General features: G+C 37.8%; 1 protein-coding gene across 6 annotated transcripts in view; it reads left to right on the forward strand.

Annotated features, from left to right (window-relative positions):
- Nucleotides 1-16,330, forward strand: part of TASP1 (taspase 1) — a 246,075-nt gene that overhangs the window by 49,934 nt on the left and 179,811 nt on the right. For all 6 annotated transcript variants that reach the window (XR_006271492.1, XM_043478982.1, XM_043478985.1 and 3 more), the window contains 2 exons: nucleotides 2,903-2,987; nucleotides 14,339-14,418. Coding sequence is in view for 5 of the 6 variants with exons in the window: in XM_043478982.1 (XP_043334917.1) it covers nucleotides 2,903-2,987; nucleotides 14,339-14,418 (165 nt within the window). In the remaining variant the exon portion in view is untranslated. The remainder of the gene's footprint in view (nucleotides 1-2,902; nucleotides 2,988-14,338; nucleotides 14,419-16,330) is intronic.

A 16,330-nucleotide genomic window follows, 5' to 3' on the forward strand; every position in this document is an offset into this window, starting at 1 on the left:
TTTTTTCCTCTATTTCTTTGCACCGATCACTGAGGAAGGCATTTTTATCTCTCCTTGCTATTCTTTGGAACTCTGCATTCAAATGGATATATCTTTCCTTTTTCCCTTTGCGTTTCACTTCTCTTCTTTTTATAGCTTTTTGTAAGGCCTCCTCAGACAACCATTTTGCCTTTTTGCCTTTCTTTTTCTTGGGGATGGTCTTGATCACTGTCTCCTGTACAATGTCACGAACCTCCATCCATAGTTCTTCAGGCACTCTGTCTTTCAGATCTAATCCCTTGAATCTATTTGTCACTTCCACTGTATAATCATAAGGGATTTGATTTAGGTCATACCTGAATGGTCTAGTGATTTTCCCTACTTTCTTCAATTTAAGTCTGAGTTTGGCAATAAGGAGTTCATGATCTGAGCCACGGTCAGCTCCCAGTCATAATTGTAAGTGCAGTCACTTACATATTCTTCAAATATACATGTAATTTATTTTTCATTGGCTTTTTGAATGCACTGTTTGTTGATCAGTTTCTGAAATGATCAACAAATTGTCCCTGTATAGTCTATTGAGTAACAACAACCATTTATTGGGTGACTATTACATACCATGCATTGTCCTCCAGTAGTTCATGTGTGTTAAACCATTTAGTTCTCAGGATAACTTTCTGAGATCAGTACTTTTATCCCCATTTTATAATTGAGGACTCTGAGACACAGGAGAGATTTAGTCATTTGCCGAATTTGTTGTATCAGACTGGGTCCAGCTAGGAGACAGGAACCACACAGCAGTTAAACAGGAGAAGCTTAACGTAAAGGGCAGAGGGGAAATACCCACGTAAGGAAAACGTGGAAGGAAGTTCGGACCTCACTGAACCAGGTGTGGCTGCAGCCTGCTGTCTGGCAGGGAAGTTGCTGCGTCACCCAGGCCGTCGTCCTGTGGGAGCAGAAACCATCCTGTGGGCTCAGACTGGCCGGTGGGCGCGCAGAGCCCAGGGAGCCGTGGGAGGGACACCTCCGTTCCTAGGATGAGCGCTGGGGTTTTGGCTCCCTAGACAGCCAGCCCCACAGGGTACTCTGCTGTGTGTGGGACTGAGGAGAAGGCGTGGGGATCCGTGATGATGGTCCTTTTCTTTCTGGGCTGTCTGGGAAGCATGTGGTGGGCAAATGCTGCAGAAAGCTGCACCCCACAGGCCCTGGGCTCTGGAGAGAGCCGTGTGGGCCACATGGCGTGAATCCTGTGCGCTCGAGGAGCCCGGCCGCCGCGGCTGTCTCCAGGGCCCTCTACTGACCACGCTGACGGTGTGCAAGCTGGCCACAGCCACGGGTTTGATGGCCCATGCCCGCTGTTACCCGTCAGGCAACCAAGGGTGCATTTGTAGCTGCAAAGCAGTCAACTGATAGCTGGTACAGTTATAAAACAGTCTGACCGTCATCGCTGTCTGTTCTGTCTACCTCTCATATACAGTCCATCCTTTCCTACATTTGAAATACTGTCTGTATTATGTATTAAATATCCTCATTCACACATGTCTGTGTCTCAACTTTAGCTTTGTTCTGTTCCATTGATATATTTGTCCATTTTGTACACAAACCACACTCAATTACAATAGCTTTTAATAAGAAAATGGTATTTTGTAAGATGAGTGCCTCTTCATTTTTTTTTTTTAAATGAAGTTTACCTGGTGAATTTCAGAGTCAGTTTTTCATACATCATAGTTATCCTTTTGAAGCTTTGATGGTGAATTTATAGCTTTGAATTTTTGTTAATTTATCAGTTAATTAATGTCTTTATACCACTGAATCATCAGACACAGAAATAAATTTAAGAGCTTTGTACAGAGATCTGAGTTTTTCTTCTTTTGATAGTTTATCCTTTTCTAGTGGGGGGACAGTAGTTTTTGGTGTTAGCTAAATATCTAGTTTTAAGTCAATCTGTTGTTTAATCTGAGGTTTTTCAGTCTCTTTATATCCTGTTTTTTTGGTTTTTTTTTTTGTATTAATAGTGTCCTGAGACTATAACTTAGTGGTTAAGGGTGTGGTCATTAGCTTCCTCTGTTAAAATATCAGCATGTGATCCTGGGCAGGTAACTTAACCTTTGCAAATGTTTCCTCAGTAATCATATAGAGTTAAAGCTATACTTATGTGATACAGGTGAAGTGTCAATTAAATAGTCTGATACATGTAAAGGTTTGGCACTGGGCCTGGCACATACTGGATCCTAAGTTACTGTCACTGTCTTCTGTCATAATCATTGTCATATCTGTCATTGTTATTTTCACCCTGGCAATTCTTTTTCATGCTAGTACCTCCTATCCTATTCTTCCTCTGGAGAAGCATCCTTTTCTCACTCTTCATTTTGTTTTCCCTCCTGGAAGCGATCCTAGCCACATCAGTCTCAATCTTGTATGTCTTTGGCCTCTTCTCCCCACTCTCTCCCCATTTGTAGGACTTTATTCTTTCTTGCAGGTGAGATTTAAAAATTTTGTCTGTCAATTTTTCTCCCTAAGGAGAAATTTGAAGCTGTTTGTAGTCAGGTGTATTCCTTAGAGGAAATTCATGGTTTTCATAATAGATGGCAAATTTCCAGTTAAATTTTTGATTCTATCCTGAAATCTATTAAAAAGGAACCTAATTTAAGTTTGTGTTACTTCAAATTCAGTCTTTGCTGCTATAGCACATGATAAAATGAGAATGTATGTTTTTATGTTTATTCTGTTCTTATGTCTATAGGTATTCATATATTTGATTTGCTCCTTATTGTTCATGATAAATAACAGTTTTCATTATTATATTTATAGAAAGTTTTCCAAGATATTGATACTTAAAAGTTGTCTTACTGAAACAGGCACAAAATTGAGTGGGAAACTTGAAGACTTTCTGATTTCACTTTCTGCTGATTTTATTTTATAGGAATCAAGAACCCAGTCTCAGTTGCAAACAGACTCTTGTGTGAAGGGCAGAAGGGCAAACTCTCAGCCGGCCGAATTCCTCCCTGGTAACTGCTTTGTTCTTCTTCCTCTTTCCCCGGGACTTTGGTCTTTGGTGCATGCAGTGTTTGAAGGCTATTTTTATCCACAGAAGCCTGATGCTGTTGGTTACACATCAGCAGTAGCTTGCCTTTGAGAGGACGACACTCTTTGGTCTGTGATCTCGAAACATTTTGTTTCAAGAGAGAGCTCCGGATGGAAGAGAATATTATGGATTAATGCACAAAAGAGATCAGAGTTAATTTAGGTTTTGTAGTTGATTGTAGAGATGCTTTTGCTGTTAGTAAGTGCTCAACCGGGGTCTTTTTATTATAGGACTTTAAAAATATCTTACATGTTTGAGTCCAGAGTCTAAACTCATTTTATTGAGAAGTTCTCAGAATAAAAGTACTTAATTTTACTCTTCTGGAGAAACACATTGTGAGACTAACACTAGTAAGACTACATCTTTTCTGCAGGGTTAAAATATAATTTTTGTTAAAAAAAACTTTGAACTTGACTATTGTAAAGAGCCTGCACAAACCTATCATCTAGCTCCAATAATTAATATTTTTGCCCTTTATCTGTCTCATGCACCTATCTCTTTCCTATAGTATTTTAAAGCAAATCCTCACCACTGTATTTCACCCTTATATAGTTTTGTAAATTTCTCTGTTTGCAAAATGTAATCACATCCTGTTAACATGCCTAATGACACATTTTATCGACTTTAAAATATTTTTTATTTTGAACTTTTTATTTTGTGTTGGGGTATAGCTGATTAACAATGTTGTGGTAGTTTTAGGTGCACAGCGAAAGGACTTAGCCGTATATATATATACACATGTGTCAGTTCTTCCCCAAAATCCCCTCCCATCCAGGCGGCCTGATCAAACTGAGCCGAGTTCCATGTACTATACAATAGGTCCTTGTTGGTTACCCATTTTAAATATCGCAGCATGCACATGACCATCCCAAACTCCCCAACTATTCCTTCCCCTGGCAACCACAAGTTCAGTTTCTAAGTCTGTGAGTCTCTTCTTGTTTTGTAAGTAAGTTCATTTGTGTCATTTCTTTTTAGATTCCACATATATGGGATGTCGTACAATACTTCTCCTTCTCTGTCTGACTTACTTCACTCAGGATGACACTGTCTAGGTCCATCCATGTTGCCGCAAATGACGTTATTTCATTGTTTTTAACAGCTGAGTAATATTCCATCACACACACACACACACACACACACACACACACACACCTTCTTTATCCATTCTTCTGTCAGTGGACATTTAGGTTCTTTCCATGTCTTAGCCATTGTAAACAGAGTTATGCATATTTTAAAAAATAAATGTACATATTATTTCGAAACTTTCTTTTTTTCTTTAAATAGGATGTCTTAGAGATTTTTTCAACATCAGTACATTTAAAATATATGTAATGTTTTGTGGTTCACTTATTGAAGTGAAATATGCATGGACATTTAGGCTGCTCCATGTCCCGGCTGTTGTAAACAGTGCCGCAGTGAACATTGGGGTGCATGTATCCTTTTGGCTCATCTTTTTCTCTGGATATGTACCTAGGAGTGGGATTACACGGTCATATGGTAGCTCGGTAGTTTTTTAAGGCACCTCCGTACTGTTCTTCACGTAACACGCATAATAATATTAACGATTATGCCTCAGTACTGTCTTACACTTACTGTCTTCAGTACCATACATGTTCAGTATGCCTGGCTGTGAAGGCTACGTGAATATCCTGTATTCAAAGTTGTGACAGTGCTTCTATGGGGATCACTGTATTTGACTTTCAAGTAATAGAAAATATTATAGTTTTGAAAAGTCTTGAAATCTTTTTACCCAAATATATTCAAGGTGTCCCTGTTTCCTGCCAGCCAGGTTAAGAAAACAAAACATTACCAAGAGACTCGAAGCTGCGTGGATGTGATCCTTTCTAACGGCATCCTTATCCTTCTGCTGACCCATCCTCATACCCCGGCCCATCTCTGGCCCTGCCCTAGGTTACCGCTGTCCAGAAGTTAAGCTTTTCTCATTCTCATCTATTCCTTTATGGTAGTAAACACATACAACACAACATACCTCATTTTATTGTGCTTTACAGATACTGTATTTTTTTTTTTTTTTACAAATTGAAGGTTTGTGGTAGTTGTGCTTTGAGCCATTTTTCCAACTGCATTTGGTCACCTGATGTCTCTGTTACATTTTGGTAACTCACAAGATTTCAGACGTTTTCATTATTATGGTTGTTATGGTGCCCTGTGATCAGTCATGTTTAGTGTTGTTTGCTACTGTGACTTGCTGCGGGCTCAGATGATGCTTAGCATTTTTTAGTGATATACTGTTTTTAAATTAAGGTGTGTACAGTATTATTTTAAGCATAGTGCTATCGCAGTCTTAATAGAATACAGTATAGTGTAAACATATGAACTGGCAAATCAGAAAATTTGTGTGACTTGCTTTATTGTGATTTTCATTTAATTGTGGTGGTCTGGAACTGAACCTGCAGTATCTCCAAGATGTGCCAGCACTCTGATTTTGTAAGTCTACATAGACATGTACATAGATGTGCAAAAAAGTTCTGGAAAGAAGGTCACGAGGCTCACCATAATTACCTCTAGGAAGGAGGAAGGAAGGAACAAGATTAGGCAGTTATCACAGGGGATACGTGTAGCGTTTTTATATTTTACAAAGATGAAATATATGTGAAAAAGCTATGGCCATCTCTGTATTAAAATAATGTCATAAGGTGATCCTATAGTTGTTTGGAATTAGTGATCTAATTTTCTCACATTGTTCTTCGGCTTTATTTTTTGTTTTCAAAATTGCCTTGACCATTTTAGGCATTTTGCATTTTCATGTGAATTTTAGAATTATCCTGTCAGTTTCTTTGAATAACCTGCTAGAATTTTGATTAGGTTTTTAACTTAAACCATTTTTTAAGGTCTTCTTTAACCTCTCCGAACAGTGTTTTATAATTTTCAGTGTACAGATTTTGCACAGCTTTAAAAAATTTATACTTAAGTGTTTCTTTTTGATGCTGTGATAACTTGCACATTTTAAAAGTTAAGTACCAATTGTTCCTTACCAATGTAGATATATAATTGATTTCCTTATATTGATATTCTGGCTTGGAAATTTGCTAAATTCATTTGTTCTCATTTTGTTTTTATAGATTCCATAAAGTTTTGTACATAGATAATTCTGTCTTCTGGGAATAAAAATACTTTTATTTCTTCCTTTTTAATGTACATTCCTTTAATTAATTTCTTTTTCCTTATTGCACTGGCTCGCACCTCCTATGCAATGTGAAATAGAAGTGTGAGAGTGAACACCCTTGTTTTATTTGTAATCTTAGGGAGGATGCATTTGTTCTTTACCCTTAGATATGACGGGCTTCCCTCATGGCTCAGATGCTAAGCATCTGCCTGCAATACGCGAGACACGGGTTTGATCCCTGGGTCAGGAAGATCCTCTGGAGTAAGGGGCAACCACCTCCAGTATTCTTGCCTGGAAAATTCCATAGACAGAGGAGCCTGGCAGGCTACACAGTCCATGGGGTTGCAAAGAGTCAGACATGACTGAACGACTAACACTTTCACGCACATTATGGCTGCTATAGGTTTATCATAGATACTCTCTATCATGTTGAGAAAGTTCCCTTCTTTTCCTAATGTGCTGAAAATTTTTAATAGGAATGGGTATTGTACTTTTTCAAATACTTCTCTGTATCTATTTGTGATGATCTTTCTTATTTAGTCAGTCGATACAGTGATTGGGTGATTTTTGACTCTTAAAGTAAAAGTTGCATTCCTGGAATAAATTCCACTTGGTTACAATGTATTATCCTTTTATATGTTACTGGATCCAATTTACTAACTTTTGTAAATACTTTTTGCATCTGTGTTTATGAGAGACTTTGGTCTGTAGTTTTCTTGTAATGTCTTTGGTTTGTGTTCATTTTGCTTCCTGGATATGTAGCGATATATTTCATCAAATTTGGAAAGATTTTTGGCTGTTATTTCTTCAGATGTGTTTTTCCTGATCCCTCCTCTTCTGTCTTCTAGGATTCCAGTTTACATGTGTATTTGACCTCTCATAGTGGTACTGATAATTTTTTTTATTTTTCCCATTCATTTTTCTCTTTGTTTCATTTTGAATAATTTCTACTGCTGTTTTCAAGTTTACTAATTATTTTTTGGCAATACTTAGTCACTTGTTAATCCCATCTGGTTTATTTTTCATTTCTGACATTGTAGTTTTTATCTCCAGAAGTTTGGTTTGTGTCTTTAAAAAAAATCTATTCTGTGTATCTGGTTAACATGTTTAATATTTCCTGTAACTTCTTGAGCATATGAATACAATTATAGTAACTTTTAATATCTTTGTTTACTAATTCTATCATCTTGGTCATTTCTGGGTTTTCAATGGAATGATTTTTCTCATTATAGGTTACATTTTCCTGCTTCTTCACATTTGGTAATTTTTTTTATTAGATTCCACACATTGTGAGATTTGCCTTATTTGGTGTTGGATATTTTTGTACTTTAATTCTAGGATTGTACTTTAATATTTAGAGACAGCGTCATCCTTTCAGGCCTTGCTTTATACTTTGTTACACGAACTAGAGAAGCATTTAGCCTTGAGCTAATTTTGCTTTGCTGCTAGGCAAAACCCTTCTGAGTACTGTAACAGATGCAACCAGAATGAGGTTTTATTTTTTTAGTGTGACTAGTGGGAACAGGAGCTGTTCCTGGCCCTAGGTGAACTTGGGGATTGTTTCCTCTAAAATGTTCGTGTTATTCTTTCCCAGACTTTGATGATTTCCTTTTAAGCTTACACTGATCTGTACTCCGCTGAAGCCTGGAGGGACTCTGCACGTTTTCGGAGTCCTTTCCCTGTGTGGCTCTCTCTTCCCTGGGTTTCTGCCCTGTGAAGCCTGGCCCCCTGGGGTCTCTGGCTGCCCAGCCCTCTGTCTTCAGCTCACAGAGGCCGCAGGGTTCCTGCTCTGAGTTCCTGTGCTGTGGCAGGAAACTCTCCAGGCAGTAAGCGGGGCCGTCACAAGCTTTACCCCGTTTGTTTCCTTGCTCTCACGGATCACTGTCCCGTGCTGCCTACTGTCTAATGTGTGAAAACTGTAGTTTTCTGTATTTTGTCTGATTTTTTCCCCCATTGGTTCAGGCAAGAGTGTAAATGTATTCCTTGTTACTCCATCTTGTCCAAAAGCAGAAATCTCTCCAGAAATCTCTGCAGGTACTGCGTACCTGCAGTAGTTGGAAAAAACCCAGATTCCCTGAGTATTCTGTGTGTGTGTTAGTTGCTCAGTCATGTCTGATTCTTTGCAACCCCATGGACTTTAGCCACTAGGCTCCTCTCTCCATGGAGTTCTCCAGGCAAGAACACTGGAGTGGGTTGCCATTTCCTCCTCCAGGGCATCTTCCCTATCCAGGCATTGAGCCTGGGTCTCCTGCATCACAGGTAGATTCTTTACCGTCTGAGCCACCAGGGAAGCCTCCTGAGTATCCTAAATAAATGAAATTAAATTTATCATGTTTTTACTTTAAGTTTGTTTACACACAACCCTAAAAAGTCTAGTATATAATTTCTGTAATGATAATAGTTGACGCTTATTGCATTCATACACTGTGAGAGGCACTGTTTTATGTGATTCATATACATTATCTCATAATATCATAAAATGATTTATGAGGATAACGTACATTTTGTAGATGAAGAAACTGACTACCTTACTTGACTTGTTATACTATTGAAATTTTATGGAGTCCTTCCGTATCACATTAGAAGCAGCAGACTAGAACTCATAACAAGGCAGTAAAACTCTTTTATAATAGCAAGAAATAGCTGTTTACATCCATTTAGTTATTCATTCACTTATCATTCCTTCATTCAGCAAATATTTATTGTTTAATTCCTGTGTGCTAGATATAGAGATATAAAAACTATCAAAAGCAGACGGAAAACTTAGAAACCATGGTCTTCTGGTGTCATCTATTGAAGAGGCAGGTAACTATGGGGGCAGCAAAGCATTGGGTGTTTTCTAAGAAGTCTTCAAATAAAAAGTTCATCTGTCTGTATACTTCATGGAGGAAGACAGGGAGTGTATTTGTTTCAGCTGCATCTAAAGTTGTTAGAATTTTGTAAACTCTTATTGCTTTCTTAAAAGGAAAAAACCCCTCAGCAGAATTTTAGGAGGAATGGTATTTCTATTAGCTGATAATCTTTTATATTTTAATTTTCTGGTTCTTTTCAGCATGACATGATGCATTATTTAAGTATTGGTGTTTGGTCAGACTAGCTGAATATTTGATACCTTCATACATTTGGTGGAACTGTTGTCATAAACTGTGCCCTATTTTTCCAAGTTGATTTTACTTATAAAAGTATATTTTCACTCTTTTCTCCTCCATGATGATGTGGTGTAACTTGGATAGGCCTTACCATCTAGAACAAAGGTTGTCAAACTACGGCCTATGGGACAAATCTAGTCTGCCGCCTGTTTTTGTCAATAACAGTTTTTGGAACACAGCCACACCCACTTGTGTACATATTGGCTGTGGCTGCTTGTGCTCTGCAAAGGAGCTGTTGCATCCGAGACATCTGGGTACAAAGCCTAAATTATTTAATGTCTGGCCCTCTAGCCGAAAAAAATTGCTAACTCCTAACCTATTATAGAATAAGTTATAATTTTTTATAAGCATAAACTTGAACAGTTTTGTTTGACTTAGCGTTTTCTTTTTTCACTGTATGGTTCACGTCACTTAATGTACTTACTTTGGCTTCGTCGCGGCGCGTGGGTTTCCTCTAGCTGTGGCAGGCGGGGTCTGCTCTCCAGTTGCCGCGCGTGGGCTCCTCGTGGCGGTGGCCTCTCACTGCGGAGCACGGGCTCTGGGGTCCGGCCTTCAGCAGCTGCGGCCTGTGGGCTCAGGAGTCCTGGTGCGCAGTTGAGCTGCTCCTTGGCATGTGGAATCTTCCTGGATCAAGGGTTAAACCTGTGTCCCCTGCATTGGCGGGCAGATTCTTATCCATTGTACCACTGGGGAAGTCCAAGTTAAAATTTTTGGAAATTTTGTTTCTTTTGGTGAAAAAGGGAAAGCTTGGAAAACATTGTTGCTTTACATTTAGTACAAATTAACCTAAAGTGCTCATTAGACCCTGGGATTTTTTGAGATGCAAATTTAGTTTTTGGTACATTGTTTATTTGAAAATGCAATTAAACTTATTGTATTTCATAAATTCATTCAGATTTTAGTACTTTTGTATGAATGTGAAAAGAATATTTAAAAACCTATAGATTAGAAGAAACATAAGAAGACCTATCAACTAATCAGAAAGTATGGATGGATTAGTTGTGTTTCCCCTCAAATAAAATAGTTTACGAGGCAAAATAACAATAATAGCACAACTTTTAGGAAAAAATCAGGGAAATGTGAACATCAATTGAATAAAGTTTTGATTCTAAGGATTTATTGTTAAATTTTTCAAGGTGTCAATTTGTTATGTTGTTATTTATTTTTTTTTAAAGTTGCTTTTTTAGAGACATTAAAATATTTATATTTGAAGTTATGTGGTGTCTGAGATTTATTTCAAAATAGTCTGGATGGGAGTGAAAATTAAGATTAGCAATGTATTAATCATTGATGAAATAGGGTGATGATCCGTTTGGATTCACATACTATTCATTATAATGTATGTGTTTGAAAATTTTTACAATAAAATTTTTGAGAAGAGTTAAATCCTTGTTATTTAATTTGCTCATTATTTCTTTTTCCACATATAGCAGGTTCTCCTTTATTTGCACTTTCTGTATTTGTAAGCTTTAAATAAGCAGTATCCACCAAATTGATGATCTTTCTTCAATTCTGTGTATTTATGATAAACAAAGAAGTCATAGGTAAAATAGGCAGAAATCTGTTTTGAAGTCCAAAGAAGCAGCTATCATTTTCTCCTCTCTCTCTTATCTAGCATAATACATTGTAAGCAGTTTTGAGAGCTTTCTAAAATCACTAAATTGCACATTTTTAGACTGACAATAGCGTCATGATTTTTGAAAATAGTTCCCATCCATAAAATTCTGGTTGAGCTCGGTGCACTTCTGAGTGTTTGGTATACTGAGTGTTCAGTGGCTCCGCTTGCGGACGGTCTTAATCACCCCAGTCGGTGCTGGTCTCCGCTTACTGTTGCTTTTGTTTCATAACACTTTAGACTTACGCTGGTGTGAATTAAGGAGAGCGTAACGCAAGGAAAACGCTGTCCTTTGGAGAATTTTGACACCCTCGTTTATTATTTTGTTGAATGTCTTGCAGTTGTTTAATGATTAGTGTGTTTTAGGCATTGTTCTGAGTGGCTATGTGGATATCAATGAAAAACAAAGGTCCCTGCTCTTAATGAAGCTTACAGTTTACTTGAGGGAGAAGTGTAAACAATAGAGATAATATGTAAGCTATACAGTATGTGGGCTTCCCTCGTGGCTCAGATGGTAAAGAATTCCCCTGCAATGACGGAGACCTGGGTTCCATCCCTGGGTTGGTCCGTGGAGTCGCAAAGAGCCAGACACAGCTGAGCTACTGAGTGCACACACATACAGTGTATAGTATGTCGTAAGGTGGAAGAAGTAGAAAAGGGCAGAAGGAGAGAGATGAGGAGTACTGGTAGAGAAGGGTAGCATGTTGCGTAGTTTTAAAGTGTTGAGTTTCAGGCCTCATCAAGGAGATATATTTAAACAGATGGAGAAATTTGCCAATTGGAACATAAGGAAGATCCTGACTGGACAGTCATGGCGAAGGCTCTGCGGCCAGAGCTGCCTTGAGGCGTTTGTGTTTTTACAGGATGCTGGAGTAGAGTAACCAAGAGGAGGAGGAGACACGGGGAGGAGGGGGGACAGAGGACCAGATCATGTGGGTGCCTGGAGACTCTGCTGAAGGCTCCACAAGGGGCTTCTCAGGGTTTTGAGAAGAGGAGTGTCATTACCTGGCTTGCGTTTCCCAAGGATGTCAGTGGCTGGTGTGTTGAGACTGGACCAAGGCAGGGAACAGAGCAAGGCAAGCATGGGAGTGATGAGGCTGTTGCAGCAATCCAGGAGACCGACGGAGGCGGCTCAGGCCGAGGTGGTGCAGGGGAGAGCTGGGAAGTGGCCAGACTCTGGGTGTGTCGACAAGGTGGAGTTGGTGGGTTTCCTAGTGAATTGAGATGAAACTTCTATGAGAGCTTTCTCCTTGGAGAATCATGAATATGTGAGAAATATTTGAGTTGGTGCTGCAGTTAGTGTTCTGGGAAGTGATTTTTTGCTTTTGATAGGATGTGTTTGGTTGCTTTGGTTGTGTCCGACTCTGAAACCCCATGGACTGTAGCCCACCAGTCTCCTCCGTCCATGGGATTTTCCAGGCAAGAATACTGCAGTGGGTCGCCATTTCCTCCTCCAGGGGATCTTCCTGACTCAGAGATCAAACCTGCATCTCTTGTATCTCCTGCATTGCTGGTGGCTTCTTTACCACTAGCACCACCTGGGAAGCCCTTTTGATCATAGCGTTTTTAACCAAGCTCACATAACTTTATAGCATTTTAAAATGATATCAAAAGCAGTTATATGCCATTTTTTTGTGATGTTGAACTACTGGACATGTAATTTTTGATAGTAAGGAAAGTCGGGTATTCAGAATTCTTATCCATAAGACAAGCATCCAAAATGCTCACTTTCTTGGTGAATATTATAAAATGCCTAACATACTTAAAAACTTGCATGGCAGACAGTGGCAAACTGATTTTATTTAGAATCAAATCTTTGAATGACTGAGAAATGAAAAATAATACTAAGCGTATTTTATAAAATGCTTTTGATCCCAGATACTGGGATCGAACCCCAAATGACCAGTGGGTGTGCTGAGAATATTAGATTCAGCTCCAAACTTCTGTCTTGATCATTTTGTGCACTGCTTTAGCATCTCCTTTACATTTTCACATGAATAGAAGTTATTTCTTATATCAAAGTATTTTTCTGAGCAGGAGAAAGTGCTACAAATGCCATCAGGATAGTTCAACTTGCATCCAAGTTCCTACTTGAATTATTCTTCCGTTTTCCTTTATGTGACAGCTTTTCTTGGCTGTTTCTTTGCAGTGGTCTTCATTTGATACAAGAATAAGAGAACTGTTTTCTATTTTTGGAGTCCTTTAGAATTTTTTTAAAAAATGGAATTTTGAAGAGGTGAAGTTGTTTATTCTTGTGGGCTCTCTCCCTCCTCTTTTTTTTTTTAAAGCTCCCTCAGTTCCCAGCTCTGTATATATTGGAAAAGTTATTGAGCCTAACCATCTAGTTTCTCTTTGGAACTGTTTGAATATATTTCTAAGTATCTACTTTGACTTTCTTCTAATCTGTCACTGATCTTATTAACAATCAAATCTAAAGACTTCAATATGTATTACTTTGAGTTTTTATTGTTGGATGATTAGAGGAACAGAAACAAAAAATAGGGAGCAGGAAACTAATGAGTAGGCTCTAGTTCAAGGAATCCATTACTGGCTGGCTGAGATCTTTAAGAAGTTGGCTGTGGAAGGAGATGAAGTGATTGATTATTGTGGTAACTGCTTGCTATTACTGTGTTAGGGAATGGAGTGGTTAATTATCCTGCATGCTATTTGAAATCTTTGAAAGAAAGTCTTTTACAGTTAGCTAACAGTACCCTTTTATTCAGTTACTGTTATGTTAAAACCTGCCATTGGGGCTTAAAAAAATTACTTCTGGGACACACCACACTACCTTACCTCAGTGAAAATGATTCTGAGTCATATATGTGTGTGTGTGTGTGTGTGTATGTATATATATATATATATATATATTGCATCGAGGCTTAGAAATGTAAGTGCATATCATTGTGTTTGGGCATCTCTGGATGTACCCCACTCATTTTGGATAGATCCAGCTGTTATGCTAGGCAAGAATACCAAATCTGAAGACATTTGCTTAAGCTTTAACTCTTGACATGATTAAAATAGTTCTTGTACATAAACTGAGAACCACTTTGATCCAAGATAAATCTTTATATTTTCCACTGGGAAATCAACTATTTTTTCTTATTATGTTGCATTTTGCCAATTTTTACTTATTAGTTATTGCAAATGATATCATACCATTTACTGTTTCCAGTTGTAAAATTTCTAACTTGGGGAAAAATTAAATGAAGCCTTTTGGTATATAGCCATTTTGAGGTATTGCAAAATTTTTAGTTGCCTTATTATATTGCTTATATTACTTTATTATATATGTATATCAATAAATGTATATATTTATTACCTATATACATGTAGGAGAGGATGACACTGGATTTTTAAAAGAATAATCTTTCTGTTGTTAGCTTTTTAGTTGGAGAAGGAGCCTACAGATGGGCAGTAGATCATGGAATACCCTCTTGCCCTCCCAGCATCATGACCACAAGTGAGTAAAATCTTTTCAAAATTAAGCTGTATTAGCATCTATACCTGAAAGTGTTACATTGCTTTTGATCCATGTAGCACCAGTATTTAAGGAAGAAAGCTTGTATGTTAAAAGATACATAGAAAGTTAGTTGATTTTCAGTCAACTTTATATTCCTGAGGTCCCCCCACTCCTGCTTTTCATGCTTTTATAGAAGTATTGTTAAAGGATCCCTTGTAGGCTACTTAAAATAGTTACTGACAGTAAAACCATAATACCACCCACTTAAAGAGAGAGAAAACATAGGTCAACATCTACCCATCCGTGAGCTGAAGAAGGCCTATCTAAGTACCAAGGCTAGGAGAAGGAAAAACAAAAAAATAGAAAAAAGGTCAAAAGTCATAAATAGATAATACAGCATAACTAATAGGGACATTTAGATTAAGATGCATACATGTTAAATCTTACTTGTTAAATCCCTCTTACTTGGTGAAGGTAAGTGTGTGGTCAAATGAACATAATACATTGTAGGTACAACTGTAGATTGGCAGAAATTTTGGAGGATGGTGCTGAGTAATATAAATCAAAAGCCTTAAACCCATTCTGCTTCTCTGAACTTGTCATTAGAGATATAGACATATTTATGTAGAAGGGTGCTCAGTGAGCATTTATTAAAAATGTAAAAGAAATTCTATTATGTATAAAATAAACCATAAGGATATATTGTACAACACAGGGGATGTAGCTAATAATTATAAATGGGGTATAAGCTTTAAAAATTGTGAATCACTATACTGTATATCTGCTACTTATATAATATTGTACATCAACTATACTTCAGTTAAGAAAAAGAGAAAGAAAAACATAAAAAAAATTATAAAAAATTTTGAAAAACTCTTATATCCAACTCAGAAGAATGTAAGTAAATAAACCATTACATATTCTTATAATGAAATGTTATAAAGTAACTAGAAATTGTTATAAAGACATAATGATTAAATCTAATAATGACTTTAAAAAGTAAAAAATGGATATAAATATCTATATTTGTGTGTTTCATATGTCTGTCTTGAGAAAGAAGTCATGGCTGCATATTTATGCATAAAACAAAGAAATTGTTTAAAAACATACACAACTTAAAATTTTTAAAAAGATATTTTATTAAGTAATCTATGAGTATAATTTAAATAATCAAATGAAAAAATGAGGACTCATTGGCTCCAAGGAAACCAAGCTGTAGAAAAAAGATATAATTATGTATCACAGCAAGTGTCTAGCAAGGACCAGCAGTTAGTAACATATTCACAAAATGAGTTTGATGTCACTGAAAGTTGGACTAGCGAGAGGCTGGCGGGAGAAGTGTGTGCAGAGGGGGGCAGGGAGGATGAGGCCTCTGTATTCTCACACTCCCGATCACTAGTTCCGCCTTAAGCTCTCCCTGGTGGAACTTAGGGCAGGGCTCCCTGCCAGTTGCGTTTTGTTTTTCCCTGGACACAGGCCCCTTGGCGACCTGGGTCTGCCTGCGTGCCCCTAGGTCTGCCATGCAGCTGCCGTCTGCTCTTCACTGCCCCATCACTCTGGATCTGCCTTTTCCTCTCTCCAGTGTCAAAGTGGCTGCTTCCTCAAGTCATGTGTGGGTTTTTTGTTTTCTTCTTCTTGTTTTACTCCCACAGTTGGTATATGAAAGATGGGAAGTCACTTTCACTTAGGTTTCTGAAGAAATTGCTGTATCTTCTAACTTCCAATCTTGCTATTATGCAGTCCACTGGCACTTTGGTTCCCAGTTCTTTGTGGTGGTCTTTTCCCCTTTTTCAAAGGAAGTTCTTAATTCCATGTTCTTATTATGACAATGATACTTTGGGATGAGTCTGTTTTTCTCTTTATGATTACTGAGTTCTCTTTTGGACTTTCCATCTGGAAATACGTCTGCTTC

The sequence above is a fragment of the Cervus canadensis genome, chromosome 10 (assembly GCF_019320065.1).
Source record: "Cervus canadensis isolate Bull #8, Minnesota chromosome 10, ASM1932006v1, whole genome shotgun sequence".
NCBI lineage: Eukaryota > Metazoa > Chordata > Mammalia > Artiodactyla > Cervidae > Cervus > Cervus canadensis.